This window comes from Nycticebus coucang, chromosome 24 (assembly GCF_027406575.1).
Source record: "Nycticebus coucang isolate mNycCou1 chromosome 24, mNycCou1.pri, whole genome shotgun sequence".
Lineage (NCBI taxonomy): Eukaryota > Metazoa > Chordata > Mammalia > Primates > Lorisidae > Nycticebus > Nycticebus coucang.
This window is the reverse complement of record NC_069803.1, coordinates 1,173,370-1,190,750: the sequence shown is the minus strand read 5'-3', so window position 1 is coordinate 1,190,750 and position 17,381 is coordinate 1,173,370. Positions and strand designations below refer to the sequence as shown.

The 17,381-nt window shown below is 32.0% G+C and overlaps 1 protein-coding gene across 1 annotated transcript in view; it reads left to right on the top strand.

Moving 5' to 3' along the window:
- Window positions 1-17,381, top strand: part of LOC128576584 (A disintegrin and metallopeptidase domain 3-like) — a 180,964-nt gene that overhangs the window by 68,951 nt on the left and 94,632 nt on the right. The window contains exons 7-10 of the mRNA XM_053578828.1: window positions 1,464-1,529; window positions 8,612-8,683; window positions 8,892-9,055; window positions 10,588-10,669. Of these exons, the coding sequence (XP_053434803.1) occupies window positions 1,464-1,529; window positions 8,612-8,683; window positions 8,892-9,055; window positions 10,588-10,669 (384 nt within the window). The remainder of the gene's footprint in view (window positions 1-1,463; window positions 1,530-8,611; window positions 8,684-8,891; window positions 9,056-10,587; window positions 10,670-17,381) is intronic.

Genomic DNA, 17,381 nt, shown 5'->3' with positions numbered 1-17,381 from the left:
CTCTTAGGTGTTTTTGATGCAATTACAGACATATAGAACACTGAAACAAAACAGATAAAAAGAAGAACCACAGGTTAAATGAATTTTTACTAATGTGCCAAGGGCTTTCAAAGGCTGAAGACTGATTTTTTCCCAGTAAATAATGTGAGAAGAACTGACTATAAATACGGAAAAATATGAATTATTATCCTTAATGGAAAATAATTAAATTAAGACATAGACTTAAATACTAAAGCTAAATAAAATTTATTTAGGAACCTTAGGAGAAACCAAATTACTGAGTCATATGTATTTGTAAAGAGAGATGTTCACCATCATTAGCCATCAAAAACTGCACATGGAACCTCAATAGATAACAATACAGACCAAAAAGAATGTATAAAATGAAAAAGACTGAAAATACCAAATATAGGCAAGGATTTGGAGCAATTAGGAGCAATTCTTGGTAAGAAGGTTGAATGCTCAAACCAACTTGGAAATAATTTGGCTCTTTCATTAATTTTATACACCCACAATTAATATATAGCTTAGTTATTCTAGTTCTAAGCATTTGCCAAGAAAAAAAAATACATGACTGTACACACATGCAAGTAATGACACAAAAACATGTACATGGTTATTCATAGCAGCTGTATTTATAATAGCTGAAATAAATAAATAGATAAATAAAATGACCAGCAATAAGTTATTGTGTAAATTATTATATATCTTTAAAGTGGCCCAATAAAATCTAATGAAGTACGTATAATTACAACAACCCAGATGAATGTTGAGTAAAGAAAGAAGGTATATATAAAAGAATATATGCCATATTTTTCTATTTATATGACATTCTAGAATAGATTATTCTAACCTATAGAGAAAGAAGTAAATCATCTCTTGAGCCATTTGATCCTTTGACATGGATGACTGTGTTGGAAACCTTTATCTTAAATACAGAAATGATGACATGAGTGCATAAGTTACTCAAAAATCATATATCTTTTATTTTAAATAGACACATTTTATTGAATATAAACCTCAATAAATAGAAAAAGTAAAAGTATAAAAATAAGGAGACAGAAGCATCATACAGGGGAATATTTATGGAAGTTTGTGTAGCTTGAGGGTCGTGGGGGAGTGGTATCCTAAGGGTACACAGAAGTAAGAGGAAGAAAATATAGCATTCTTCCTCATTTCAGTGAGTTTTTGAGGATCTTAGTTAACAAGAATATAAATAAAAAATGCTTCTGTTTTGTTCCTAAAATTTTTATTTGGAATCTCATCTGCACTAATCCGCACTAATCTGGTAATATTTTCTTATTATCCATGTTTATATTTGTATATCTATTTATATATATATATATATTTACATGTGTGTGTATTCTGTATTTACCCCATTTGTGAATATATGTATAGATTGAACATGATAATAACAATGCACACTTTTTGAAAATTTTTTGTTTATGTTTTATATTTCACAGAAAAATTCAGATGACACATTATTGAAAAGAATTCTGAAAGTACAAATTATTATGGATAAAGCCATGGTATGCAATATTAATATATTCATTGAATCTTCATTTGTGTTTACATTAAGGGGTAATACAAATACGAAACTTTAATTATTTTCCATGTAGATATATTTTAATCTGTTTAAAATATGTCTCAGTCTTTGAGTAGCAGGACGTAAAGAAATGCCAGTTGTCTTTACACTGACATACAGAAATAAATACTATTTATTGAGGGTTGGTGGGGGAGTGGTATCCTACAGGGTACACAGAATCAATGTAGGACTTTAGCATTAATGTATAACACAATATGGATGGGTTCTAGGACACTACACTATTACTTGATTTTTTTTTATATAATTTACTTTTACTTCAAATTAATATGAGGGTGCAAATATTTAGCACCCTCACATTGTACACATTAGGTGAGATCCCTTCAATTGCCCTCTCTCATCCCTCCTCCCTTATTTCTGCTCTTCCTTCACCCATGCTAGACTATATTTGTGTTTTATCATTCATGTGAGTGTGTAGTTTATATGTTGGTTTCATGTTAGTATCAATTCTTGATGCAACTCTTCCCAAAATCTATCTCCATTTTAAAGGAAGGTATTACATTGATTACTCAATTGGGTATTATTATTACTAAATACTATTCTTAAATAGATTATTGCTAGATTCCGTGGTGGAAGTTCTGTATTTAAAAAAGCTCTGTATTCATGAGAATGTTTAGTTGATTTTGATTTATTTTTATCAAAAGTATTGATAAGTATAGGTTTAGATTAATTGCTGTTAGTATTCTTTTTTATTAGATCATAACTATGTACATTAATGAATTTATGGTATACAATGTACTGATTTTATATACTGTTCGTGTTTTATGTCTCATAATTGTTTTCCCCTTTATTTGTCTTTCCTACCCTTGGGTCAGTGTTTTAGTTTTAGAATTTCTTTTTATCACCAATATTTATTTTTCTTCTGTATCTTAGTTTCCAATTCCTAACCTTAGTGGTTTCTCTTATGTTCCAGTAAGTATTCTTGACATCTTATGATCTAAAATTCATTTAAATATAATTTTATAAATATTATAGTAGCATTAAAACAGTAATTTTATTTAATGCTTAAGAGTTATTATAATAATGTGTTATAAGAGTTATATAATAATGATATATTTTACTTCTCAGTGCATTATGAACTGCAAAACAAATTATTTTCAATTAAATATTCAATTATTTTTAAAGAAATTAATTAAAATAATTAAATCAATTATTTTATTTTATTTATTTATTTTTATTTATTTTTTTATTAAATCATAGCTGTGTACATTAGTGTGATCATGGAGCACCATACACTTGGTTCATAGACCGTTTGACACATTTTCATCACACTAGTTAGCATAGCTTTCCTGGCATTTTTTTAGTTATTTTTTAAAATGTCATTTTTCTCCACATATTTGCCATTTATGAAACTTTTCATTCCTTCTACTAGAGCTTCATTTATGATATTTTTCTTTGGCCTGCTGAAGTCTCTCTATATTTTGCTAATCTGAAATTGTCTTTTTTCATCCTCTCTTTCACAACATGTTGTTTGGAATAATTTCACATTTTCAGAAAAATTCCAAGAGTGAGAATAATGCAAAGAACATCTTTATTATCTTTACTTACATTTATTGTTAATATTCTACCTCACTATCACTTATGCTATCTACATTTGAATTTGAGAGTAAATTGTAAATTGCATTATATAGCTTAACTCTAAAATACTTTGATGTTTACTAAGAATAAGAACATTATCCATATAACCACAACAGAGACTTCCATCCCAGTGATAATAGCATTATTTAAATATCTTCATAAATTTCACTCTAATTTAATTGCATTAGGGTCAGATAATGTGATCCTGTGGCACTGTGCTTTATATTCAAAGAGGTGTTTGATGACCTAATTTGGGTGAATTTATATAAAATGTTCATTTGTGTTTGAAAAAAAATATTATATTCTCACTTTTGTATATAAGCTTCTGCATACATATATTATAGCCAATATTTGCTTAGATTTTTTAAAATCTTAAATATCTGTACTGTTAATTTGTCTAATTAATCTTAATTATTAAGAGACTTTTATAAAATATCTAAATATTATTGTTAATTTTTATTTCTAATCTTATTAAATCTTGTTTTATATATGTTATGTCTTTTTTTTTTTTTTTTGAAACATAGTTTACTTTGCCCTCAATAGAGTGTCATGGTGTCATAGATCACAGCAACCTCAAACTCCTGGGCTCAAGTGATTCTCTTGCCTCCACCTTCCCAGTAGCTGGGACTACAGGTGCCACCACAATGCCTAGCTAATTTAGAGACATAGCTAAACATTGTGAGCCACTGTTCCTGGCCCTTATTTTATAGTCTATAATCAACTTTAAAAAGTTTCCATTATTCTACTAATCGAATATTTTATCAATATGTTGTGGTAATTAGGTTCTTTTTTTTCTTCATGCTTTATTTTTATCAATATAACTACTAAATTAATGTAGCTATCACATAATTTAACATGTTTTTGTCTATTATATTTTTAAAACTAGGTGATATCATTTCATCATTTGACTCAATAGTTTTGTGTCCTTATCATTTGATTTTTTTAAAAATAATTTGCGTATAGTGGATTTTTTATTGTTATTACATCATTTAAATAGTGTTTAGTTGGTAAAATTTTGTGATTGTTGATGTATTTTGATTTATTCACATGATATTTTTGTATTCTGGTATAGTTTTTATATGTTTAGCCTTGCAAAGGAGAACCTTCACTCATAAAATACATGCTACATTGTGTTAATATACGGTATGGTTTATTGTGGAAGATTACACAAAGAGAAACACCAGCAAAATGAAAAACTGTCTTTAGAGCTAGAGACTTCAAAGAGTTAGGAGAATCACATTTCTTTTGTTTATATCAGAGTGGGACTCTATCCATTGCTTTTATTTCCTCTCAGGAGTCTTCTTCAGACTTGCTGGGGGTTACTGAAGATCCCAAGTAGCAATTCTGTTTTTATTATTTTCAGCATTTAGAAATATATATGTATACACAATTAAAATAATATTTCATGGAAAATATGATCTCTGAATGAGTATATATTCTTGAAATTATTCACTATTACATCACTCATGTCTCTGTATTTAGAAAGTACATTGTTTATCAAGAATATACAGGCATACCTCAGAGATATTGCAAATTCAGTTCCAGACTATTGGAATAAAGCAATCACAAAATTCTTTTGTTTTCTTAGTACAAATAAAATTATGGGCATAATTTACTGCTACATATTAAGTGTGTAATAACATTATGTCCATAAAACAATGTATGGACCTTAATTAAAAATACTTCATTGCTGAAATATGGTAATGATTTTCTGAGCCTTCAGAAACTCATAATTTTTTCACTGGAGAAGCATCTTGCCTTAATGTAAATGGCTGATGACTGGTGAGAGTGGTGGTTGCTGAAGGTTGGGGTGGCTGTGGCAGTTTCTAAAGTAAGACAATAATGTTTGCTTCATCAACTGACTCTTCCTCTCATGAAAGATTTCTCCCTGGCATGTGATACTGTTTGATAGGATTTTACCCGCAGTAGAACTTCTTTCAAAATTGGAGTGAACATTCTCAAACTCTGCCCCTACTTTATCAACTAAATTTATATAATATCCCAGATCCTTAGTTGTCATTTCAACAATGTTCAGAGCATCTTTATCATAAGTGGATTCCATCTCAATAAAACCACTTTATTTGCTTACTCATAAAAATTTCATCATAGGACTGTCACAATTCAGTCACATATTTAGGGTGTGCATTTAATTTTACTTCTCTATTTTCACAAAATCTACAGTTACTTGAATTCTTGAATCCCTCCTAGTCATATGTGAGTATTACTATCAACTTCTTCCAAATTTCTCTTAATTTTGATATTTTTTCCTTCTCCCACGCATCACAGATGTTTTTAAAAGTGTCTAAAATAATGAATCCTTTCCAAAGGTTTATCAATTTACCTTGCCCATATCCATTAAAGGAATCACTATCTATGGCAGTCACAGCCTTAAGAAATATATTTTTTAAACAATAAAACTTGAAATTACTCCTTTATCTTTGGGTGCAGAATGAATGTTTTCCTACCAAACATGAAATGGAAAAAATATATATCCAATGTACTCATACTACTATAAAACTACTATATGTATGTACACACAATTAAAATAATATTTCATGGAAAATATCTTTATTCTCCTGAATGAGTATATATTCTTGAAATTATTCACCGTTACATCACTCACAATTTATAATCACTCACACTTTCATATGAAAGATGAATCACAACTATAGCCCAGGATGAAGGAGGGAAGGGGAAGAGGAAGGAAAGAAAGAGGGGGTGGTTCTATAGAGAGAGGGTTAATGGTGGGACTATATCTATGGAGCATATTACAAGGGTACAAGTCAAATCTATCAAGTATTGAATACAAATGTCTTAACACAGTGATTAAGTAAATGAGGTGAAAGCTATGTTAATTAGTAGCATGTAAGCACTCTAATTTGTACAAATAATCGACACATTGAATCTCACAAAGGCATAAATGTATTCATGATCTATGTATATATTACTTAGTAAAAAAATAAAACAATATTAATCTCCTTGTACATCTCCATCACATTTCTTGGGTGACTGGATGCATTGTCAATGAGCAGTGATATATATATATATATATACATATTTATTAAGTCATACACACATAGATCATGAATACATTTATGCCTATGTGGGATACAATGTGTTGATTTTTTATACAACCTGACGTGGTTATATCAAACCAATCAGCATAGCTATCGCCTCGTTTACTTGATTATTGTGTCAAGACATTTATGTTCTACACTTTACAGATTTGACTTGTACCCTTGCAACATGCTCCATAGGTGTGGTCCCGCTTTTTACCCTTCCTCTATCAAATCTCCTCCCTCCCTTTCCTACGCATTCTATTTCTCTCCTTCATCCTGGGCTATAGCTGTGTTCTATCTTTCATAAGAAAGTGTGAGTATATCCAAAAGACCAAAAATCTCTTTGCAACAAAGATATTTGCACCAGATTATACATTGCTGCTCAATTAGTAATAGCCAAGTCATGGAAGAAGCCCAAGTACCCATCAACCCATGAATGGATTAATAAATTGTGGTGTATGCATACCATGGAATACTATGCAGCCTTAAAAAAGATGGAGCCTTTACCTCTTTTATGTTTACATGGAAGGACCTGGAAAGTATTGTCCTGAGTAAAGTATCTCAGGAATGGAGGAAAAAGTGTCCAATGTACTCAATACTTCTATGAAACCAACTTATATTTACTCACACTTTCTTAGGAAAGATAGAACAGTATATTTTGAAAGAATTCTTTTTTGCTATGCAATGGGCTTAGAGAAGAACACTGCCTTTTTCAAGATATAGGCTCAAATATTCAGTAAAATGTGCTTTATGTAGATATGCTGTCATCCAGCCTTTGTTATTTCACTTACATAGCACAGGCATAGTTGATTTAGCATATTTCTTAAGAGCGGTGGAATTTTCTGAATGGTAAACGAGCACTGACTTCAACTTACAGTCACCAGCTGCTTTAACCCCATAACAAGAGAGTCAGCCTGTCCTGTGAAGCTTTGAAGTCGGGTATTGATGTCTCCTTCTCGTCTTATTCTCTTCTTTTCTAGCTATGAACGTTATGAACAGCATCCTCTTCTGAGACAAGGATGTTTTTATATACTGAAAAATCTTTGGTGTCACTACATGCACCAATATTTTAACTAGATCTTCTGCATAACTTGCACTTTCTGTGTCAGCACTTGCTGCTTCACCTTGCACTTGCACTTTTATGTTATAAAGAACACTTCTTTCCTTAAATCTCATGAACCAACCTCTGCTAGCATCCACCTTAAGCCCTCTTAATTTTCATAGAATTAAAGAGAGCTAGGATCTTGCTTTGGGTTAGGCTTTGACTTAAAAAAATGTTGTGAATCTTTTATGCAGATTACTCAAACTTTATTCATATCATTAAAACTATTTCACTTTCTTACAATTCATGTATTTGCTGGAGTACAACTTTTAATTTCCTTCAATAATTTTTTTCTTTTTTATTCACAACATGGCTAACTGCTGATTGTAGGAGGCCTAGGTCTTAGCCCATCTGCTTTTGACATGCTTTTCTCACTAAACTTAACAATTTCTAAGTTTTGAGTTAAAGTGAAACATGTACTATTCTACCCTTCATTTTAAAACTTAGTGATCATTGTAGGGTTATCGAATGGCTTGATTTTTAAAGTTTTTGTGTAAGAGAAAAGTGAGACCCAATGAGAGGAAGAGAGATGGGGAAATGGCCAGTTAGAAACTACACAACATTTATAGATTAAGTTTGCCATCTTCTATGGGCACATCTCCCCAGCACCCAAAAACAGCCACAATGGTAACATCAAAGATCACTAGTGATTGATCACTGTAACAGATACAATAATAATAATTAATAATAATAATAACAATAACAATTTAAGATATTGAAAGAATTACAAAAATTTGACATGGAGACATGAAGCAAGCACATGATGTTGGACAAATAGTGTCAGTAGACTTGCTTGATCCATTATTGCCTCAAACCTCCAATTTTTAAACAAAAATGCAGTATATGCTAAGTTCAATAAGGAAAAATAAGCTAAACTGAGATGCTTGTATAATCATGTTGGCTTACTAGGAAGGCAAATAACGGAAGGATACTATAATAGAAAGAATAGATTTAGTAGTTTAGTTAGTTAGACATTTGAGCCCTGGTTCTAATCCTTGCTGGTTATGCACCCTTGGTATCTTAAGTCTTTGACTCTTAATTTTTAGGTCTGTAAAGTGGAATATAATCACAGTTATTTCATTTTAATATCATTGACTAATTTATAAAAGCTCTAGGGTAATATCTAATCATTAGCATATGATATATCTTACTTCTACTTTGGCCCCTTCATTGAAGCACTGAATTATTTTCAATTTATATCTAAATCCATTTAAATATGGAAGTTTAATCTTTTTCCTTAGTTACAAAGAAATAAAATTTGTCTTTCAGTATGATTATATGGGCTCTGAGGTGGAAGTTGCAGTTGAGAAAGCTATCCAAATCTTTGGTCTTATCAACACTGTAAGTATGTTTTGTGTTTAAGTAGGCAACATATAATGGAGTAACATTGTATAAATAGTATTCACACTTACACAAAAAATGAAGTCAAACTAGTTTAATCCACTGATGGTTTTATCTTCAAACAATAATAAATTAAATATATTATATAAAGACATACTGTTATTTTTATGGTCACCAAAATTGTATAACATATATGTTCTGCTTTTAGATGTTTTCCCAGCTTAAAATGACAATCATGCTATCTTCTTTGGAGCTCTGGTCAGATCACAGTAAGATTTCAACAGGCGGGGATGCTGATGAAGTACTGCAAAGATTTTTGTCTTGGAAACAATATCCATTTCAAAGGTTCAATGATATGGCATACTTATTAATGTAAGAACTTTGTTCACATTGGTAAAGGTTTTATCAAATTATTTGATATATTAGCTATCAAAATTGTATGTAAATTCTGTATAATAATAATATTTAGAAATAGTATGTATATAGTCTTTTGGCAAAATGCAAAAATCTTATAATCATGTAATATATTAATTAAATCATAGAAGGTCACTATTCTCAGAGTAAACTACTTATGCAAATGTAATGAGTTGGGAAATGGAGAGCTTTGAGAAAAACATGGGACCTTTATGGTTGTAAATGTTTTTTCAGAGGAAAATAATTGAAGATATCACTTTATTATTACATGACAAATAAACTGGTTCACACAATGCAATAGTTGTATGGATTGCTGGTTATAGTACAAAACATGAAATTAATAAATAACTGAAATGGACCACTTTATTCTCCCTGTGGTTACCTCAGGGTATTTAAATACTGACCTATGAAATACCTGTTTATCTATTTACTCTGTATATATTAAAGGTCTTTATATAGATTTTCTGTTTCACTAATTTGATTTTTTCTGTTTCACTAATTTGATTATTTCATGTGCAAAAAATTGAAATACAATTTTGAAACTGTTAAGCAATGTGGAATATATTTATACATATCTTCTGTGGAATCTAAAGAGCTTTTGGTATTTCTGATCAACATTAATGAGGACTAAAATGTGAAAAGGCACTTTCTACATCTTATCTCTCTCTTTTTTTAATCAATCAGCTGCAAGTTTTATCCCTGTCTCTTTCTCTTTTCTTTTTTTTTTATTTATTTTTATTAAACCATAGCTGTGTACATTAGTATGATCGTGGGGCACCATACACTTGGTTCATAGATCGTTTGACACATTTTCATCACATTAGTTAACATAGCTTTTGTAGCATTTTCTTAGTTATTTTGCTAAGACCTTTACATTCCACATTTACTAGGATTCACATATACCCTTGTAAGATGCACCGCAGGTGTAATCCCATTAATCCCCCTCCCTCCACCTCCCTCCTCCCTCCCTCCCCTCCCTTTCCCCCTTCTTCCTATTCTTAGATTATAACTGGGATATAGCTTTCATGTGAAGGTCCTACATTAGTTTCATAATAAGGGTGTGTACATTGGGTACTTTTTCTTCCATTCTTGAGACACTTTACTAAGAAGAATATGTTCCAAGTCAGTGCTCTTTACATATGTTTAGGGTTGGTTCACTAACTGAAAAAACATGACAATAAATAATCTTGATTTTCAATAAATCTTATAATTATATCCATCCAGTGATTATAACAGTGATTATTATTTTTTGAAAGGATTATGTATTTTTAAGTTTTAGACCTGTATCATACATTTTTCAATAACCTTTAAGACTTTCACTTCATATAAATTATAGGAAATTATAAAAATCATAAATGATTGAAAGTATAAAACAGTTTGTGTGTTATTAATGTTTTAAATAAAGCATTCTTTACATAGGAATCCAATTTATAAAATGCCATTATGTATTTCAAAATACATAAATTCATAAAAATTTTCTTTGTATTTAGTTATAGGGAAAATTCTACTTATATGGGAGCAACATATCATGGAATGGCATGTGATCCAACATTTGCAAAAGGAGTTGCTCTGGTATGCACTTTTTCCCATCTCTTTAGTGATTGCAAAGTTTTGAAAGTTAATATTCATTTCGATTACCAGAAGTATGTATGAGGTATCTCTCACAAATCTTAATAAAAATGTTCTTTTTTAGATTTTTCAACTCAAAGAAGTTTGTTATTGTAGGGAAAAACATATTACATACAATTTACCAACATAACCATTTTCAGTGTACAGTTGAGTAATGTTAAGTATATTCACTTTATTATAAAATGTATCTCCAGAATTTTTCATCTTGAAAAATTGAAACTCCACAGCCATTAAATAACTCCCCTTCTAACCATTGTTGAATTGGAACCATCCAATTCTCTGCTTATATTAATTGGCAACTTTTGATTTCTTATAAAACTGGAATTATGAAATATTAGTCTTTCTGTGACTGGCTTATTTTACTTAGCAAAATGCCCTCAAGATTTATCCATGCTTAGCATGTGACACAATTTTCTTCCTTTTTATGGCTAAAATATGTTCAATTATAGATATATACCATATTTTATCTATTTATCTGATGATGGACATTTAGGTTATTTCCATTTCCTAAGTTTTGTGTATAATGCTGCAATAAACATAGGAGAGCATATATTTATTTATTTTGGATATGTGCTATACAATCAGTTTTCTGTTGCTTGTAACAGAATACCCAAAACTGTGTATTTTCTAAACATTTGTTTCTTAACATTTATGAAGGTTAAGAAGTCCAAGACCAAGGGGGCATATCTGGTGAAGCTTTGTTGTTGATGAGGGCCCTGCAAGATTATGCAGGAAACCACATGCCAAGGCAGCTGCGTGTATAGCTCAGGTCTCTCTTCCTCTTCTTTTTTTTTTTTTTTTTTTTGTAGAGACAGAGTCTCACTTTATGGCCCTCGGTAGAGTGCCGTGGCGTCACACAGCTCACAGCAACCTCCAACTCCTGGGCTTAAGCGATTCTCTTGCCTCAGCCTCCCGAGTAGCTGGGACTACAGGCGCCCGCCACAACGCCCGGCTATTTTTTGGTTGCAGTTTGGCCGGGGCCGAGTTTGAACCCGCCACCCTCGGTATATGGGGCCGGCGCCCTACCCACTGAGCCACAGGCGCCGCCCTGTAATTTGTTTTTTTTTTTTTTTTTTTTGTGGTTTTTGGCCGGGGCTAGGTTTGAACCCGCCACCTCCGGCATATGGGACCGGCACCCTACTCCTTGAGCCACAGGCGCTGCCCTCTCTTCCTCTTCTTAAGAAGCCACCAGACCCATTCCCACGGTAACACATTAATCTATTCATGAGAACAGAGCCCTCATGACTTAATCAATTACCTCTTCAAAGTCTTACCTTTTAATACTATCACATTAAAGATTTACTTTTCAACATGAAGTATAAATGAGATAAATATTCTAGTCAAATAATATCATCCCTAATGACCACCAAACAATTCTCTAAGGAATTCTAAACTTTTTCTAGTTTTCTTGTCTTCTGATCCATCACCAGAATCTAGGATTTTTCTGTCCTGCTCTTCCAAAGTCTTTTAGGCATTACCTATTACCAAATTCCAAAGTCACTTCTACTTTTTCAGGTTATTTGTTATTAATCACAATCTCACTCCTGATACCAATTCTCTGCCTTAGTCAGTTTTCTATTGCTTATATCAGAATACCTATAATTGAGTAACTTTTAAAGAAAAATAATTTACTTCTAATGGTTATGGATGCTGAGAAGTCTAAAGATGGGAGGGGTTATAAGGAGAGGGCCTTATTCCTGGTGGAACCTCTATAGAGTCCCAAGGCAGCACAAGGCATTGTACGGCAAGGGGGCCAAACAGCTCAGAACTGTCTTACTATTTTTTATGAAGCCATCAACCTCAATCCTGTGACAATCCCATTAATCAAGTAACCCATTAATCTCTTCATCTGTGAGTGAATTCATTCATTGAGGGCAGTACTCTCAGGGTCCAATCAGATCATAAAGATCTCATTTCTCAATACTGCCACATTGGGTATCAAATTTCAACATGGATTTCAATTGGTGCGGACATTTAAAATATAAAATATAACCATAATTGGTATTGCTATATGATACAGCAACTGCATTTTTTATTTTTTGAAGAAAATAATATATTCCAACTTCTATGGAGGTTGTGCCATTTTATAATCCCACCAACATTTCCTATCTTATTTGCTGCATTCTTACCAACACTGTTGGTTTCTGTTTGCTTGTTAAGTAATGGTCATTTTAGTGTGATGGAGGTCATATATCATTGTTACTGATTTGTATCTCTATGGTAATTATTGGTGTTGAACATCTTCCCATATGCTCATTGGCATTTTGTGTGTATATTTGGTGAAATGTCTTTTCAAGTCCTTTGTTCATTTCTTGAAATTTGGCTATTTGATTTTTTTTTGTTGTTATTGAATTATGGAGTTATTTACATGCTAGATATTAAACCCTTATCAGATATATGCTTTGCATATGTTTTCTTCTGTTTTATGAGTGTACCTTTACATTCTGTTGGTGGTGTAATCTGAAGAAGAAAAGTATTATCATTTATTATTCTTCCCCCCCCCCATGGCTTGTGACTTCATTTAGAGAAATGTTCTGATCAATATCATGAACATTTCCCCCTATATTTTATTCTAAAACGTTTTCTATTATTTGCCTTTCCTTGTGTATTTAATCTATTTTGAATCAACTTTTGCATTTGGGTCTAACTTTATCGTATTGCATGTGGATACTCAGTTTCCCCACACTATTTATTAAAAACCTGCTCTTTCCTTATCAAATGTCTTGGCACCTTTGTTGTATACCATTTGACCATTTATATCAGGATTTATTTCTAGGATCTATATTCTGTTCCACCATATGTATTTTTTGTGCCAGTAACACATTTTTTTGATTACTGTCACTTTTATTTGAAATTTAAAAATGTGAATTCTCAAACTTTAGTCTTCTTTTCTAAAATCATCATGGCTATTTGCAGTCAATTGATATACCATATAAACTTTGAGGGCTTTTTTTATATTTCTGAAAAATGCTCTTGAGATTGTGATAGAGATTTATATAAAATTACATATTTATTCTGCAAGTAATGAAATCTTTTTGTATTAAATATCCTAATGTGTATGTATGAGATATACTTCCATTAATTTGTATCTTCTATAATTTCTTCTATCAGAGTCTTACAGTGTTCAATGTATATGTTTTTACCACCTTTGTTAGTTTTATGTCTAATAATTTCATTTTTTTATATTCTAGGAATTAAAAATGTTTTCCAGGTTTTCTTTGGATTATTCATTTTTAGTGTATGGAAACACATTCTTTTACTATGTGTTGATTCTTTTTTATTTCAGAATATTATGAGGGTACATATGTATTTTGGTTGCATAAATTGCTTTTGTACTATTTGAGTCAGGGTTATAAGTGTGCCAATCACCCAGACAGTGTTCATTGTAGCCATTAAGTGTGATTTCACCAACCTCCCCCTTTCCCTACCACCTGCTTGATTTCTGTTAAGTTTTCCTTTTTTATTTCTGTTAAGTTTTACTTGCATCTGTGTACATGAGTGCTGATCAGTTAGTTCCAATTGAATAGTGAACACATGTATTTTTTCTCATTCTTTAGATACTCCACTTAGGATAACGGTCTCCAGTTCTATTCAAATTGTAATAGACATTAAGTCATCTTTCTTCACTGCTAAATAGTTTTCTATGGTGTGTATATATACATGATTTCCCAAAAGTTTCCCCTAAAATTTCCATACTTGGAATAAAATGGGAAATTGTAGCTACATGTGCCTTAACTTACAAAATATTTGTTACAAATTTTTTGCAAAGAGGTGGCCAACACACAGAAAATATTTTGTACATATTTTGTAAATTGTGTAAAGAATATTTTTTAAGTAAAAGTACCCTTAGCTACAATTTCCCATTTTCCCTTTATATGACAGCTTTAAGGGACAAATTTGGGATAGTGTGTGTGTGTGTGTGTGTGTGTGTGTGATATTGTGTTAATTCACTCATGAATTGATGGACACTTGAGTTGATTCCACATCTTTGCAATTGTAAATTGTGCTGCAATAAACATTCAAGTGCAAGTGAATTTTTATAACATGGCATCTTTTCCCTTGTATAAATACCCAGTAGTGGGATTGCTGGCTCAAATGGGAGGTCTATGTTTAGTTCTTTGAGGAATCCACATACTGTTTTCCATAGAGGTTGTACTAGTTTGCAGTCATACCAACAGTGTATAATTGTTCCTTTCTCTTTGCATCCACACCAGGATCTGTTATTTATGATTTTTGGATGAAAGCCATTCTCACTGGTTTAGGTGATATCTCATTGTAATTTTTATTTGATTGTTGCTGATAATTAGTGATGATGAACGTTTTTCATATGTTTATTGGCCGCTAGTTTTTCTTTTGAAAATATTCTGTTCATGTCTTTTGCCCACATTCTGAAGGAGTTGATTTTGTCTTGCTGATTTTCTCAAGTTCTTTATAGATTCTGGTTATTAGCCTTTTATCATGTTTCGCATGTGAGTATTTTCTTTTATTCTGTAGATTGCATATTTGCTCTGCTGATTGTTTCCTTGGCTGTGCAGAAGCCTTTTGATTTAATCAAGTCCTGTTGGTTTATTTTTATTATTGCTGTGATCGCCTGTGGTGTCTTTTTCACATTTCTTTGTTGAGGCTGATGTCTAGAAGAATTTTTCAAAGATTTTATTCTAGAATTCTTACAGTTTAATGCCTTAGATTTAAGCCTGTTATTCATTTGAATTAATTTTTGTTGAGTGGTGAGAGAAACAGATCTTGTTTCAGTCTTCTACATGTGGCTGTAGAACTTGAGCACCATTTATTGAATAGGGATTTTTTTCTTCAGGATATATTGTTATCTGCTTTGTCAAAGATAAGTTAGCAATCTATCAATGATTATATGTCTAGGCTTTTTGTTATGTTTCATTTCTTGTTCTTTGTATCTATTTTCTGTGGTAGTGCCATGATTTTTTTGGTAATTAGAGCCTTGTAGTAGAGTCTGGTAAAGTAATTTCTCCAGATTTCTTCCTTTTGCTTAAGGTTGCTTTAGCTATTTGTGCTATTTTTTGGTTCCACATAAAATATAGATTTTTTTCTATATCCACGAAAAATTATGTTATTTTGATAGGGATTGCACTGAATTTGTAAATCACAATGTTGATTCTGCCAATTCTTTTTTTAATTTTTATTTTTATGCTTTTTTATTAGATCATAACTGTGTACATTACTGTATTTATTGGGTACAATGTGCTGATTTTATATACAGTTTGGTCTCTCACCTTTCACCATTAACAAAAATTGATTCTCACTGGATAAAAGATTTAAACATAAGACATGAAACTATAAAGATACTAGAAGAGAGTGCAGGGAAAACACTCAATTCTGCCAACTCTTGAGCATGAAATGCCTTTCCAATTGTTTACATCATCTGCAGTTTCTTCCTCAGTGGTTTGTACTTTTATTTGTAAAAATTTTCACCTCCTTGGCTTTGTATATTCCTGAGTATTTTATCTATAAATGGCATATATAAGTATCTATAAGCTACTATAAATGGCATTGAATCTTTGATTTTATTCTGATTGAATGTTGTTGGTGTATAGGAATGCTACTGGCTTGTGTACATAGATTTTGTAACCTGAGACTTCACTGAACTTATCAATTCCAGAAGTCTCTTGGTAGAATCTTTGAGGTTTTATGTATAAAAGATCATATCATCAGAAAAGAGTGATAGTTTGAGATCTTCTTTCCAATTCAGACATCCTTTATTCCTTACATTTATTGGAAGAATTGATAGGTGGGATACAGTTCTGTTCATCCTGTTAGGTATAACCTTATTGATTCGTGTTACTTTTTTAGCCATTATTGTATATTGGCTCTGAGCTTTAGCTTATGGATATTTTACTCTGGTGAGTGCCTACTGTGCTGATCAATAAATAACTAGGATCTGAGTACATCCTGCAAGGATGATCTGGTCTTGTTAAATTATCTCAGTGTTTGCTTGTCTGAAAAAGTCTGTATTTCTCCTTTATATAATAAAGGGTGGACATTTTTCTTTGTAAGAAGTCTAAAGATGAGGCCTCAATCCCTTCTAGCTAGCTGTGTGAGTTGTATTGGGTTCCTCAGCTTAATCCCAAGATGGCAATTGGTACTTGTGAGTTAGAATCACCATGTCCTGCTTGACTGATTTGGTAGATCATGTAATAAGCTATAGAGTTGTTCTTCTTGTAACTGGTTGATATTTGTGTGAAAATGTCAGCTGCCAACATGCTCTTTTGCACTCATTGTATACTTTGGCTTCACAGATAGAGTACATGAATCCCCCGAGCTTAGAGAGCCCCTTAGAGAGCAAGCTTCCATGAGTTTGCTTTGATCTTCATCACCTCTGATGTGGCAGTAGGAGCAACTGATTGTGGTTGAGTTTGGCTTTGCAAAACCTTGGTGAGGCTCAGAAATTGATTTTCAGGCCACCAGGGAAGCCTCAGGAGAAGGGTCAGGATAGGCTTTCTAGACCAGTCGTGTTGTTTGAGTGGAATGGTCCTAAATACTTGACTGCAAAAGCCTCAATCTGGGATCTTTTCACCTTTATTGGTTAGTGCAGTTTTCTGCAGGGAGGAATGGGACTTTTCTTATCGCCACACTTTGGACCCCCACAGCTTAATTCTGTCAATTCAGTATAAGTGGGCTCTCT